This window comes from Pristiophorus japonicus, chromosome 7 (genome assembly GCF_044704955.1).
Source record: "Pristiophorus japonicus isolate sPriJap1 chromosome 7, sPriJap1.hap1, whole genome shotgun sequence".
Taxonomy (NCBI): Eukaryota; Metazoa; Chordata; class Chondrichthyes; family Pristiophoridae; genus Pristiophorus; species Pristiophorus japonicus.
In genome coordinates, this window is record NC_091983.1 from 204,277,662 (window position 1) to 204,293,517 (window position 15,856).

The 15,856-nt window shown below is 44.6% G+C and overlaps 2 protein-coding genes across 2 annotated transcripts in view; one reads left to right on the forward strand and one right to left on the reverse strand.

The window, feature by feature from the left end:
* mrpl33 (mitochondrial ribosomal protein L33) overlaps positions 1–12,545 on the forward strand; it is a 76,789-nt gene extending 64,244 nt beyond the window's left edge. The window contains exons 6-7 of the mRNA XM_070884249.1: positions 8,823–8,929; positions 12,287–12,545. Coding sequence (XP_070740350.1) covers positions 8,823–8,929; positions 12,287–12,336 — 157 coding nt within the window. The 3' untranslated portion in view covers positions 12,337–12,545. The remainder of the gene's footprint in view (positions 1–8,822; positions 8,930–12,286) is intronic.
* rbks (ribokinase) overlaps positions 12,466–15,856 on the reverse strand; it is a 220,502-nt gene continuing 217,111 nt past the window's right edge. The window contains exon 8 of the mRNA XM_070885723.1: positions 12,466–12,766. Within this exon, the coding sequence (XP_070741824.1) occupies positions 12,593–12,766 (174 nt within the window). The 3' untranslated portion in view covers positions 12,466–12,592. The remainder of the gene's footprint in view (positions 12,767–15,856) is intronic.

Sequence of the window (15,856 nt, forward strand, 5' to 3'; positions counted from 1 at the left end):
CTCGAGGAAGGTATCCAGTGGTGTCCCCAAAGGTTGGTACTGGCACCGCTGCTTTTCTTCTTGTATATTAATGATTTGGACTTAGGTGTACAGGGCACTATTTCAAAATTTGCATATTTCAAAACTTGGAAGTGTCGTGAAGAGGATAGGGATAGACTTTAAGAGGAAATAGTCGTCATCATCATCATGGGCAGTCCCTCGAAATGAGGATGACTTGCTTCCACGCCGAAAATGGATGAGTTCACAGGTGTTTCAATCAAATTCCGGATCCCGAACTGCATCCTGAAGTGCGGAAGATGCCTGTGCGTGGATTTTTATAACGTGTGGAGGCCGTTATACCCCAGCCACCACACGGGTTTGACAGAGCAAGGTCTTGGTCCAGTGCCAAGGATTAACCAAGATGACAGGAGACTAGCTCTGCTGCACGGACCTAATGTTTGCAGTGTTTGCTGGCCCGTGCTGTCCCTGGGCCTTTGTCTCTGCTGGTTCCCGAACTCTCGCCTCTCCTGGGCCTCGATCACATCCCTCTACGAACTCTTGCCGCTCCTTCGTCCTGACCTCGCCGCTCCTGCTGCACCTGCCCACACTGCAGTCAGTCATCGCCTTCCTGCAGCAGCACGTGCTGCTCCCTGCAGTGGCACAGCCGCACGCTGCTCCTCCTGATGGCCCCGCCCTGCTGATGGTCTTGCAGGCCGGGACTGTGCCGATTTCCAGGGCCCATCAGGCCGGGGCCCATCAGGCCGGGGCCATTAGAGGGAGCAGCGTGCGATGGCCCAGCCCGAAAATCGACGCGGTCCCGGCCTGCAAGACCATCAGCAGGCCGGGGACATTAGATGGAGGAAATAGACAGGCTGATGGAATGGGCGGACATGTAGCAGATGAAGTTTAACGCAGAAAAGTGCAAAGAGATACATTTTGGTTGGAAGAATGAGGAGAGGCAATATAATCTAAAGGATACAATTCTAAAGGGGGTGCACGAACAGAGAGACCTGGTGGTATATGTGTACAAATTTTTGAAGGTGGCAGGATAAGGTTGAGAAAGTGGTTAAAAAAGCATATGGAATCCTGGGCTTTATTACTAGAGGTATAGAGTACAAAAGCAAGGAAGTTATGATGAAACATTGGTTTGGTCTCAACTAGAGTATTGTGTCCAATTCTGGGCACCGCACTTTAGGAAGAATGGAAAGGCCTCAGAGGGTGCAGAAAAGATTTACGAGTATGGTTCCAGGGATGAGGGACTTCAGTTACGTGGATAGCCTGGAGAAGCTGGGGTTGTTTTCTTTATAGCAGAAGATTGAGAGGAGATTTGACATGGGTCTTCAAAATCATGAGGGGTCTCGACAGAGTAGATAGGGAGAAACTGTTCCCATTGGTGGAAGGGTCGAGAACCAGAGGACACAGATTTAAGGGGATTGGCTGGAGGTCCAAAAGGTGACGAAGGAAAAACTTTTTTATGTAGCGAGTGGTTATGATCTGGAATGTACTGGCTGAAATGCTGGAGGCCGATTCAATCGTGACTTTCAAAAGGGAATTCGATAAGTACCTGAAGAATTCTTTTTTTTTGCACGGCTACAGGGAAAGGGCAGGAGATTGGGACCAGCTGACATGCTCTGGCACTGGCTCGATGGACCGAATGGCCTCCTACTATAATGATTCTATGATTTTGGCTCAGTCACAGCAAGAACATAGCTGGTATAAGACCAGAAAAATGATTTTGGTCAATCTGACCAGTTCTGGAGATTAGAAACATAAAATAGGTGCAGGAGTAGGCCATTAGGCTCTTCGAGCCTGCACCACCATTCAGTAAGATCATGGCTGATCAGGAATGGTTTTTAATTATAAAAATAGTCACTGGCTCCTAAGCCTTCATTTTCAGTAATCAATCCTGAGTTTCAGTTGTTATCTTGTATATTTGTTGCCCACTCGTTGGCCCCAAGTTTCCACATGATTTGCTCCTGATTTTTAGGAGCAACTGGTGGAGAACGGAGTATCTTAGAAATTGTAATTCTCCACATTTAAGTTTTCTGCAGTTCTAGTCATGTAGAACAGTTTCACTTTGGAACAGAATTTTTTTTTCAAAAAGGGGCGTGTCCAGCCACTGACTCCTGATTTGAAAGTTTCCACAGTGAAAACGTACTCCAAGCTAACTTAGAATGGAGCAAGTGAAGATTTTTGTAGGCCTGAAAAAACCTGTTCTACACATTAAAAAATCAGGCGCAGGTTACAAATTAGGCGTCCGGAACGAGGTGGGGGGAGGGAAGTCATTACATTCTACAATAAATCCTTAGTTATACTCATACAAATATTATACAAATAATTCCAACCTGAATAAAAATTTATAAGCAAAGAAAAGATTAAATAAACCATGTTCCTACCTGTGTGAAAGTGCTTCAGGCAGGGAGAAGGCTGCAGGAAGCCTCACAAGTTGAGGCAGTCGTTCCCGACGGCAGCGGGGGGGAGGCAGGGAGGAGGCAGCCGTTCCGACGGCGGGGGGGGGGGGGGGGGGGGGGAAGCAGTGAGGGCCCGACCGATGGCAGCGGGGGGAGGCAGTGAGAAGGCTGCAGGAAGCCTCAGAAGTTGAGGCAGCCATTCCCGACGGCACGGGGGGGGGGCGGGTAGGCCCCTCTGCCGTCGGTCGGGCCCTTCGGGAAACAGCTGCCTCAACTTCTGAGTCTTCCTGCAGCCTTCTCACTGCTGCAAGAAGCCTCAGTGCTGATCATGGAAGGGCAATGTGGTTTTATTGAAAAATGTTAAAAATTGAACAGCTACAAAGAACTACAAAAATGGCCGAGTGCCAATGTTTCCTTCACACTGCGCGTGTGCGAACGCTCCAACGCGCATGCGCAGGGTTGCCGGCACGAAAAAAACTCATTTAAATGGTACCCGCCCCCTCCTACTTACAAAATCGGCGCGAGTGGTAGGCTCCGCCCCCTGGGCGCCGCGCCAAGCTGACATCGAGCTGCAAAGCGCTCGAGAATAGCGCGTTTTTTTTTCAGGCGCCGTTTTCGGCGTGAAAAACGGGCGCCCAGCTCGGAGGGGCGCCTGTTTTGCCGCGTGTGGAAACTTGGGGCCGTTAAGTCTAATTCTCAAGGACACTCAATCTTCAATTAACATTGTATGGTTCGCATAATGTAGAATTTCTGCGTACTTACGTGCTTTTTTCAATTTGCGCTTGGGATGTGGGTGACGCTGGCAAGACCGCTTTATTGCCCATCCCACCTTGCCCCGAGAAGGTGGTGATGGGCTTTCTCCTTGAACTGCTGCCATCCTTGTGGTGATGGAGATCTCATGATGCTATGTGGTTGTAGGGTTGGTAATTCCAGGACTTGGGTCCAGTGACTGACTGAAGGGCTGGCGGTATATGCTGAAGTGAGAATGATGTGTAACAGGGAGGGGATTTTGGAGGTGATGGTATTCCCGTGATTTTGCTGTTCTTGCCCTTCTCCGTGGTAGAGACCGCAGGGCTGGGAGGTGCCATCAAAGTAAACCTGGTACACTGCATCCTGTAGATAGTAGGTACTACAGTTCACAGCGCACCACTGATGGAGTGGGTGGCTATTCAGTCCAGTAGCAGGGGCACTGGTCAAGCAAACTATTCTGTCCTGAGTGGTGTTGACCTTCAAGTGTTGCAGTTGCACCCATCCAGGTAAGCATCTCATCACACTCTTCTACCTGTCGATGGTAGAGAGGCCTAGTACAGCCTCTGCTGTATATTTCAGCACACTGCAGTGTTACTTTTGTTGAAGTCTGAGAGATTAACTGTGTGACACATGCTGTACCAGATTCTGTTGCTATTTTTTAATGGAGATGGTAAGCGTTTACCACACAGCATCACTTCCAAGTGTTATAGTATTGTGGGCTTGACTAGTGAAAGGGTTACGGCTCAGGCGATGAGCTTGTTGTGTCAGACTGACTGTGAGGCAGTAAACGGCTCCAGTAACTTTCAGTCAATGTACACAAGCTTTTGCACCTCATGCACTCCTGACAAGTGCAGGTTATTTGACAAGTGCAGGTTATTTGTATCCTGGTGTATTTTTAGCACTAGTCGGACTGATGTGAGAATTTTGGTACACAAAAGCTGCAAATGGGAAAAGTTCGAGATCTGACAAAACCAGAAACTGCTGGAAGTACACGATATTTCAGTCATCATCTCAAAGATAGATTATTGTTTATGGTGTCTCTCCTCACTCCCCTATTAATTCATTTGTTAGGGGCAGTGTAATGCTGCTATATAAATTGGAAGGTTGCAGATTTGATTCCATCCTACCGTGAACTTGTATCAGGTAGTGAGTCTGTAAGGGTGCTACAGTTACTCTTGCTGTCTCTGAGCTAGGGGGAGTTAAAATTAGCCAGGTTTCCTCTCCTGATTACCATCCATTGACTCTTGCTAGGTTGGATGTTGTATGAGGACAGGTTTATGTTCGACTGTGATGTAATGGGGAACATGGAGATGGCAGAAACTCAACAAATATTTTGTATCAGTCTTTACAATAGAAGACATTAACAATATTCTGACAGTGGATAGTCTAGGGGCTATGGGGGGGAGGAACTTAACATAATCACAATTACTAAGGTGGCAGTACTCAGTAAGATAATGGGACTAAAGGCAGATAAATCCCCTGGACCTGATGGCTTGCATCCCAGGGTCTTAAGAGAAGTAGCAGCAAGGATTGTGGATGCATTAGTTGTAATTTACCAAAATTCCCTGGATTCTGGGGAGGTCCCAGCAGATTGGAAAACTGCAAATGTAATGCCCCTATTTAAAAAAAGGAGGCAGACAAAAAGCAGGAAACTATAGACCAGTTAGCCTAACATCTGTGGCTGGGAAGATGTTGGAGTCCATTATTAAAGAAGCAGTAGCAGGACATTTGGAAAAGCAAAATTTGGTCAGGCAGAGTCAGCATGGATTTATGAAGGGGAAGTCATGTTTGACAAATTTGCTGCTTGAGGATGTAACGAACAGGGTGGATAAAAGGGAACTAGTGGATGTGGTGTATTTGGATTTCCAAAAGGCAAATGACAAGGTGCCACATAAAAGGCTACTGCACAAGATAAAAGTTCACGGGATTGGGGGTAATATCTTAGCATGGATAGAGGATTGGCTAACTAACAGAGAGTTGGGATAAATGGTTCATTCTCTGGTTGGAAACCAGTAACTAGTGGGGTGCCGCAGGAATCAGTGCTGGGACCCCAACTATTTACAATCTATATTAACGACTTGGAAGAAGAGACTGAGTGTAACATAGCCAAGTTTGCTGACGATACAAAGATGGGAGGAAAAGCAATGTGAGGACACAAAATCTGCAAAAGGACATACAGGCTAAGTGAGTTTGTGGGCAATAATTTGGCAGATGGAGTATAATGTTGGAAAGTGTGAGGTCATGCACTTTGGCAGAAGAAAATCAAAGAGCAAGTTATTATTTAAATGGAGCAAGATTGCAAAGTGCCGCAGTACAGCGGGACCTGGGGGTACTTGTACATGAAACACAAAAGGATAGTATGCAGGTACAGCAAGTGATCAGGAAGGCCAATGGTATTTTGGCCTTTATTGCAAAGGGGATGGAGTATAAAAGCAGGGAAGTCTTACTACAGCTATATAAGGTATGGTGAGGCCACACCTGGAATACTGCGTGCATTTTTGGTTTCCATATTTACGAAAGGATATACTTATTTTGGAGGCAGTTCAGAGAAGGTTCACTAGATTGATTCCGGAGATGGAAGGGGTTGACTTATGAGGAAAGGTTGAGTAGGTTGGCCTCTAATCATTGGAATTCAGAAGAATGAGAGGTGATCTTATCGAAACTTATAAGATTATGAGGGGGCTTGACGATGTGGATGTAAAGAGGATGTTTCCTCTGATGGGGGAGACTAGAACTAGAGGGCATGATCTTAGAATAAGGGGAAGCCCATTTAAAACAGAGATGAGAAGAAATTTCTTCTGAGGGTTGTAAATCTGTGGAATTTGCCGCCTCAGAGAGCTGTGGAAGCTGGGACATTGAATAAATTTAAGACAGAAATAGACAGTTTCTTAAACGATAAGGGGTTATGGGGAGCGGGCGGAGTAGTGGAGCTGAGTCCATGATCAGATCGGCCATGATCGTATTGAATGGCGGAGCAAGCTCGAGGGGCCATATGACCCACTCCTGTTCCTATTTCTTATGTTCTTATGTACCTCAATTGAATAAACTGCATGAAGAATGGTCACTTGAAAAGCATTCCAGGAGCTGTACCCAAGCTTGGATTGAAGCCTTGAGAGAAGAAAATGAGCAAACTTTCTTTTTAAACCATGTCTTTCTCTGAGACGCTGACACAGGCTGAACTTCATTATCTCTCGCTATTATTTAAACGCATTTCAGTGGCTGCACCTAATTCAAGAAACTTGACTTTTATTTTTAATCCTTGAGGGAGTTATTTATGAGGCAGAATTTTTTCTTTTAAAGTTCCATTTGAATAAGTGAATTTCGAAATCCCCAATGGATATTGCACAGGTAGATGATGTACTTTTAGGAATAATACAATCATTTCTGACGTGGGGTAAATAGACTCATCCTAATTAAAATGCTGTAACCGGCCTGCATTTTCACACCAAGCCAGCAATTCTCATTTGATATTGTGAATCGTTAACTGCAATGGATTGCACCAACACACTCTTGTCAGCCGGCCTGCTCCACTGTACATCAACTACAGCTGATGCTGAACTTCACGGCCCCTAATCCCTTCACCTCTGCAGTCACTGAGCTACACTGGCTCCCATTTCACTGAGATGTACGAAAACATGGGCCTTATATTAAACATCCGTAAGACAAATGTCCTCCAACCTGACCCCGCCGCACAGCACTGCACCCGGTCATCAAAATCCTCAGCGCGGCCTTGGACAACATGGACCACTTTCTATACCTCGGGAGCCTAATATCAGCAAGGGCAGACACCGACGATGAGGTCCAACACTGCCTCCAGTGCGCCAGCGCAGCCTTCAGTCACCTGAGGAAGAGTGTGTTTCAAGACCAGGACCTCAAATCTGGCACCAAGCTTATGGCCTACAGGGCAGTAGTGATACCCGCCCTCTTGTATGGTTCAGAGACGTGAACCATATACAGTAGACACCTCAAAGCGCTGGAGAAGTACCACCAGAGCTGCCTCCGCAAGATCCTGCAAATCCACTGGGAGGATAGACGCATCAAGGTCGGTGTTCTCGCTCAGGCCAACGTCCCCAGCATCGAAGCACTGACCACACTCAACCGGCTCCGTTAGACGAGCCACATCATCCGAATGCCCGACATGAGACTCCCAAAGCAAGCGCTTTACTCGGAACTCCTACATGACAAGTGAGCTCCAGGTGGGCAGAGGAAACGTTTTAAGGACACCCTCAAAGTCTCCTTAATCAAATGCAACATCCCCACCGGCACCTGGGAATCCCTGGCCCAAGACCATCCTAAGTGGAGGAAGAGCATCCAAGTGAGCGCTGAGCACCTCGAGTCTCGTCGCTGAGAGCATGCCGAAACCAAGCGCAGATAGCAGAAGGAGCGTGCGGCAAACCAGGCTCCCCAACCACCCTTTCCTTCAACCACTGCCTGTCCCACCTGTGACAGACTGTAATTCTCGTATTGGACTGTACAGTCACCTGAGAACTCACTTTGAGTGGAAGCAAGTCTTCCTCGATTTCGAGGGACAGCCTATGATGATTACCTCTGATCTCTTCCAGCCCCACACATGCCGTCCGCACCTCCATGGCCTCATCCCACCCTACTTCGGTGATCAATTCTAGCCAGACATCCCTATGCATGCCTTCTGTCCCACCATGGCATTTCACCACCTCATATTGCCTCAATCCGATGATCGTTGAAAGAGGCTAAATAAATGCAAGTTTTTCTTTCAATGTGCTTCAGCCCTTGAATCATGGAATGGTTAAAGCATAGAAGGCCATTTGGCCTGTCGAGCCTGTGCTGGCTTTCTGCAAGAGCGCTTCAGCTAGTCCCATTTCCCTGCCCTTTCCCTGTAGCCATGCAATTTTTTTTCCTTTCAGGTACTTATCCAATTCCTTTTTGAAAGCCACAATTGAATCTGCCTTTCAGGCAGTGCATTTCAGATCATAACCACTCGCTGCGTTTAAAACAAGTTTTTCCTCCAGTCACCTTTTGGTTCTTTTGCCAATCACCTTAAATCTGTGCCCTCTGGTTCTCGATCCACCAATGGGAACAGTTTCTCTCTCTCTACTCTGTCTAGACCCCTCATAATTTTGAACACGTCTATCAAATCTCCGCTCAACCTTCTCTGCTCTAAGGAGAACATCCCCAGCTTATCCAGTCTATCCACGTAACTGAAGTCCCTCATCCCTGGAAGCATTATTATATATATTTTCTGTACCCTCACTCAGGCATTCACAGGAGTCCTACCACAGCTCCAACAGCAGTTTAGCCATCATTCTTCACCATCATTGGGCGGCCATTCCTTTCAGCCACTATGCTTGCATAATATCAAATAATACATTGATTAACTGCTCTTTGGAGCATCCTGAGGATGTGATAGGTTGCTACATAAACACACATTCTTTCTTCCAATTCCCCATCTGGAATCCCATCGCTCAAGACCCTCCGTTTTGTCACCTCCCTTCCTGCTTTTCAAAGGCCTCCTAAGGACCCTTCTCTTCGACAGTGCTGTTTCCCTCATCCTCTTTTCCCACCCATTCAGTGTCCACTGCCATTTAAAACACTGAGGCGTAGTTGTGAGGATTGCTACAGAAATACAAGTTGTCACTGCAAAGTGCAGTTTTGTCTCATTTACTAGCAGGCAGGCTTCACTAATGTTTTGTTGAATTTTCACAGGTCCATCCTTGTGCAGATGGCGAGTGCAGCTGGAACTGGCTTCTGTTTCAATGCAAAGCGGAGCCGACTACGGGAAAAGCTAGTCCTGAGAAAACACGATCCTATAGGTAAATTGTAATGCGGAACTGTGGCAGGTACATGGATCATGTGATACCAGTTGGTGGCTTCATTAGACACTCTTTACTGATACCAACTCTTATCCATTCATTTTGTAATACAGCTCTAACCACCCATTACTATCTATAATATATATATTAAAAATGTAATGTCTGAACGTCCTCGAATTATATCCCATTTCATCTGAATTCTCATCATAGGCGGTCCCTCGAACGAGGATGACTTGCTTCCACAAGTTCAGATGTTTCAATGAAGAACCCGATGTTCCAGTCCTGAACTCCAATTGAGGTGGTGGAAAATGCCTGTACGTGGATTTTTTTTAACGTGTGGTGACCGTTACACATCAGTCACCACATGGGCTCGACAGAGCTAGGCCTTTATCCAGAGGCAAGGGTTGAACCAGGACGACTGAAGACCTGCTCTGCTGCACGGACCTAGTGCGTGCACATATCGCAGTGTGGGCTGGCCCGTGCTGCCCCTGGGCCCTCGGCTCTTCTGGGCCCGTATCTGAATTCTACACGGTCTCGCCTCCCTGTGTGAAGCACTATGAGAGCTTGACTGATACTCAAAACATTCATTCTGGATTGTAATCTTACTGACAATAGCTCAATACTACAGGATGTTACATAGGGGCAGCATGTTACATCTCCATTCTTGCCCTCTATGGCAGTGGTAGGCTTGGGCAACATATTGCAAATGGGGTGACCTATTACGTAGAAATGGCAACACAGATGCAAGCTGTCTGAGCAACCAGTCCGTCTTGGTGTTTATCCTCCACGTGAGCAGTAGTCCTAATCCCATCTGCCTGCCCTTTACTCCTTACTCATATCCCTTTAGCCCTCTTTCCATCAACCACTTGACTGTCTATTCTTAAATGTCGGCATGGACTCTTTCAGTCAATGTAATCTATAGCCTCGTAACCCTGTGTGTGTGTGTGTGTATATATATGTAAAAAAAAAACAAGTTTCTCCTAGTAGCTACAACAACTGCTGGCCTGAGAATAAATTTGAATCCCACTTGCCATTTGCAAGCTGGTTCTCTAGAGCGGTGTCATACTCACTTCTTCTTCTGTGGCACTCGGGAGATTTGCTGAGGTTCCATCCAATCTGCTAGTTTATGCACAGCTTGCCCTAGAGGGTGAGTTTAGCAGTTCTGTTATGCTGCTTGGCAAATCAACTAAACAGCATTACGGGCATATATCTGAGAATCTGATATTTGTGATCGTGTCTGTGTGTGACTCCTAATAGGGCCAAATAGAAAGGGAAAATAAAGTCTGACAAAACACAGTACTGCATTCCTTGCAATTACTGTTAAACCTTTGGAATTGGACTTGTCAACACACTGACTGACTAGTAAATTAGTATTAGATTTCTCATCACGGCTCTTACATATCCGCCCGCCCCCCCCCCCCCCCCTTGGAATACTTGTGATTGGATTCCAGTGTTAGATCAAGTAATGCCAAGCCAGATAAAATTATGTTCCCTGTACTGTTCTCCAATGATATGCTTCCAGTCTTGCAACCCTCCAAGATCTCTGCGCTCCTCCAATTCTGTCCTCTTGCGCATTCTTGGTTTTCATCACTGCACCATTGGTGGCCATTCCTTCAGCTACCTCGGCCCTACATTCTGGAATTCCCTTCCTAAATCTCTCCACCTCTCTCTCCTTAAAACCTACGCCTGTCCTAATATCTCCTTCTGTGGCTCGGTGTCAAATATTGTTTGATAACACTTCTGTGAAGAGCCTTGGGATGTTTTATTATGTTAAAGGTGCTATATAAATGCAAGTTCTTGTTATAAAGCCCAATGCTTGAAGAGTATTTTTCCCTGCCCTGCACTGGATCAACATGGTGATTCCTTTTTCCCACCAGTGTCTTTATGGTCTCAGTACATGAGGCTGCCAGTTTAATGCTGTGAACTCTTGCCGATTAGAAACGGGGACAATTTTTCAAACTCATTGTGAAAAACCCTTGTATCCAAAGATTAAAGGACCATGTTCTATCATTTCAGGTACAATAAACCTAGTAGGAAAATAGTGATTTACAGCTCTTCGTGTGATCTGTCATCACCAGACTCTGAGTGAATACCCTTTTGTGTTTTGACAACACATTCATGCAAACTTTTTTAGTCACATCATTTATTTTGAAATTCCTACTGATGCTGAGTGTGTGCCTCATCTCACTGTAAGGAATGGATCCAGTAGCTGCTTTCTCAGTCCTGTATGGAATCCTCCGTATGTTGGTTACCATGTCCGGGAAAAGCATTCAAGGACAAACTGATAATCTGTTGCTACGTGATTACATAAGATTCTAATCCTTCACTAAATATGTATCCCCTCATGGAAACAATTGGACATCAGTCATGGCAGGATAGTCTCTTCTAGGACATTGGTTTGGGTGTGTTTCCTTTTTAAAAAAAAAACTCATACCACTTACGTCATGTGTTAGAGACTTTTAAATGATGGGTGCGGTTCCATAAAATGTCTGGGCATAAGGGCTGAGAAAATATTGTGTGCTGCACTTTATATCTGGGCTGTAATACAAAGTCTCCTTTCACTTGTTAAAACTTGAAAGACCCAAGGGATTAGTGGTATTGAAGGTGTCGTGTCATTGAAAAATGAACTTTTAGTGCACTTTCATGCAGAGCATTTAGCTTGAAGCAGTTTTCAAAAGCTTTGTTTTCAGTGCTTGTGAATGTTTAATTTCTTTCACTGATGAAGCAGCCAGCTTGCTGTAATTAGGTTTCATGTAGTTAACTAAAGTTATTCACTAAGTGTTGCTCTTCAATAACCAGTTCCTTTGGTTACTGCTTTCTCGCCTCCATCTTTGAGAAAATAAGAAAGTGTCAGTGGCTTGAAATAAGGTCATTTGAATACTAGAACTCACTGTTAATGAGTTTGTATTAAATTCCTTTGTCTGCTTTTTTTTAATGGAGCCATTACCTAGTTATTTTCAATATGCCTCTGTTCAGATTTCACACAAAGGAAATTCATACAGACATGCAACGTTGTGCACGAATACTGGCTCTTAATTTCAAGGCACAAGAGCTTCCTTCACCAGTATTTATTGCTATTATTAAAAAGATATGGCATTTTACCATCTTTTATTAAAAAAGACCTCCTCCAGCTATTTGACAGATAAGTGGGTGAATCCGTGAAGAAATACATTCTCTGGTGGGATGTTTGTGGTATAATCTGCTGTACCCCAAAGCAGCAGCACATGATGAGTCCCTATTCTCGGTTGTTGTGGGGTCAGGTGGAAGCTAGGTGGGTTCCTAGCAACTGCTTGCTTGGTGTCAATTTTGTTGTAGAACCTTGTATTGTAACCACATTTCTATTTATTTCCCTTGCAGTGAACAAGCATGTCCTTTTCTTTGAAAAGAAAAAAATCAGGTCAATCTGATATAGGGAGCTTAAATGAACTGGCTTTGAGCAAGGACTGTTTAGGAACTGAAGAAGATTTCCTGGAAATAGAATGACGCAAAAGATGATGGTGATATTTCAACAGAAGACAGTGACACGAGAAGAGGGGACTAACTCTTTGCACTTTTATTTATAATTTGTTAGTTATTTTTAAAGTGTACAATAAAATGAACTATAGATATAACCATGTTGAATGTCTCATCTCTTCATCTTCTCCTGAAACAGGCAGCTTTTGCCTAAAATAGTTCCTGTGGGAGCTGTGCTCTGCGGGGGTAGCTAGCTTGGGTTCCTTGTGATTGGACGCTCACCGAAGCGATGTAACAGGCCCTTCTGTTCATTTCTTCCAGTTCCATACAAGGGTAGTAAGCCATGTAGAATGCTAGGGCGCCCACAAAGCTGTCGCCTGCACCCTTAAAAGTCATTGGAAAAAAAAAACAATTAATTTTTATTCCCAATCTGCATTGTTTAAAGGCAATTAATTTTGTACGCTGTGATGTATTTTCTTGCTGTGTCTTGTGTCTGAGCTGAACTCAACCACTGCCAACACCCTTCAGTAAGGAACATTAAGTGCACAAGAGTGCTTGCAGGGTATGGCTTGTTCTTCCTCCCTACCCTTTTCTTTGGGAAATAGCTGGCCTCCTGCTTGACCGACAGTACAGATGAGATTGTGAACATTGCGCAATGCTGCTCCAAACTGAGAGTTAGGCACCTCTTCTGGCGGCAGTGAAGAGAAGTGGTAAAGCCAGTACTGCTGCTTCCAGTAGCAGATCTACTGAAACAAAATGCCTCACACAGACCTCTGACTGCTGTAAAGTTTGACAGTTTATTGTTTACTTTTTGTAACTCCTGGCAGATTAGTAGTTTAACCATATCGCACACCATATTGATAGTGTACTCACTAATATGGTGTGGGGTATGGCTGTCACTTCAAGCTTTATTATTTTAACCACTACGGATGGAATGATCAGTCCAACCCAGTGACTGAGCTTGCTGTTTCCAGTGGACCATGTACAATTTGCACTGTTTGGGGCTCAATTTATTTAATCTAGAGCAGCCAACAGCAGGTGAGCGAGTCAAGAAAGCAGCGCTGCCTTGAAATAAATGAACCACGAACTCTCGAGCACAACTGTTCCAGTCCTGCTGGTACTAAAAAAGCATGTGTCTGTGAAATGCAACCAGTCGGAGGTAAATGATGCAATGACGGTTTGTCGATTTGACTCCTATTTTTGAAAGGAATTGGATGAATAGATTGAAGGCTAGGAGGGTAAGTACACAGATAGATATTCAAACATTCTGTAGAACAATGTTGTTCCAGTTCTGATAGGCCACAGGAATGTTATCTATGGAATGCAATTGCATTCCAAGCTTCAATTATATGAATTGTAGTGTTGGGTTGTTGTCCTAGTTGTTTTAGCTCAATTATTACTTTTTGAGGGTCAGAGAGAAGTCTCGCTGTGTTACCAGTAGCTAGCCATTTCCCTCATGAGGTTAAATAAGTTAGAGTCTAAGAGTGTCAATTAAACATGCCCTGTTAGAAGAAGCACGACACAACAACTGAACCTCAATCATGTGTAATCCACAGATCCTTTTTATTTAAATCGAAGAAACTTGCAGGGTTAAGGTCCACGGCACTGATGACCACAAAGGTGGGACCACAAGAATGAGAAGGCTGGCTAAATCAGAAAGTAAGGACTAGGTGTGCCAAGATTGGGTTTTAAGATGCTGAAGATGACACAAGCAAGACTGAAGTTCTTGGAAACGATACGTTTGTGGAGGTCACTGTGCAATGAGTCCTAGGCCTGGATTTTCCTCCAATATCCTGCCCCAAATCAGGCAGGGCATCGGCAGGTATAATCAGACAGCGTGGACTACCACCGCCTTTCTGCAGTGACAATTTCTCTTTCGCTGCTGGCTGCACCGTCCCTGCCTGCTGATTGGGAGGTGGGGGAGGGGCGGTGTGGATGGTGATTCCCAGCCCATTTCCCTCCTGCTTGGTCTGCTACAGCACCACGTTCATTTTTCTTGGGGGAACTGGCAGGTTCTCCGTTACTGGCAGGATGCCTGTCGTGAATACATTATAACCCCGACCCAGGAAGCTGGGCTTGAGTCAGAGTGACGGACGTTATTCCCACACCAGATTAAGGAAATTCCAACCCTTACTGTTAAAAGTGGGAATGCAGTGAGGAAGAATATATTCCAGGCCATGATGTAAAACCCATGAGTCTGAAGTGTCTTAAGACATAAAAGGACAATTCTTCAGACCATAGAAACCAGTGTTTATATAGTTAAAGATTACTTCATTAGCCATCTGTTGTTCTTGCACCCTGTTATGCAAACAGAAAATTGTTAGGACACCCATTGGCTACAATATTTAAACTGAGAGACTAGATTGCATAACCTGAATATTAGGTAAAAATAATATCATTAATACTGGGTGTAAAATTGAGTATTATTTGTATGATGATCTTGTAAATGGGGCCAAACCTGACTTCAGAAGGGGAAGATTCTGCGTAACTAAAGCTTGATTTTTTATTAATATGGAAAATTGTGACACTTGGTGAACTTAAATTTCATTACAGTTCCTCACAAAAGTGCTGCTAGAACTGGAAGCATTGAGCATTCATGATAAAGCTTGGATGTGAATAACAAATTTACAAAAGGAAAGAAAGCAGCAGGGCAGGGTGGGTGAGATGCTGAGTAGGATCAGTGTTGCAACCCCTACTGTTTCTAATTTGCATTGACAACTTGGAATCAGGAACTCAATGCAAATTGGTCAAATTTGCAGATGATTGCAAACTACGAGGCAAGTTGAGACCTATAAGTGGATAAAAGTACTGTATGTAGGAATGGTGTTGAAATAGAAAAGAGGTGAAGTGGAAATAGGTGGGGTTTTTGGAGTAGATTTGACACTTAAATCGAAGCACTGGAGCAGCAATCAAGGCAAATTGAATGCTGAACTGTATCGATGAAAATTATGATCAAACTATATTGCAGTTTTGTCTCACCAGTACTGTGCCTAGTTTTGATCATCAAGGGAGATATTCAAGCCCTGTAGGCAGTTCAGAGAAGAGCCAGAAAGAGTCTCAGTTTGAGTTAGAAGAAGAGAAATTTGGACTTTCCAGACTTCAAAGGAGGTGACTTGAGAAGTGATATTAAAAGATGGAAAAGGCAGATTGCTAAAATTTCTTCAAACTAAACCATGGGAATGCACAAGATGACACCGGTTGTAACTAGTAAAAGGGAACTTGAGGACTGATGTCAGGAAGCTCGTCACCAAAACAGTAATCAACACATGAACAGTCTTCTGGGTAAGGTACTGGAGGCAAAGTCCTGGGAACCATTTAAGAAATGATGATGGTGGAATTGTAGGGGATGGGTTGATTAGTCTCCATCTGCATTTATTTGACATGTGACATGCATGCAGTCAGTTTGCTGGATAAATAATTGATCCAACAGTTGCATTTAAATAGAGCAGGTACCCAAACAGATGAATGCCACAG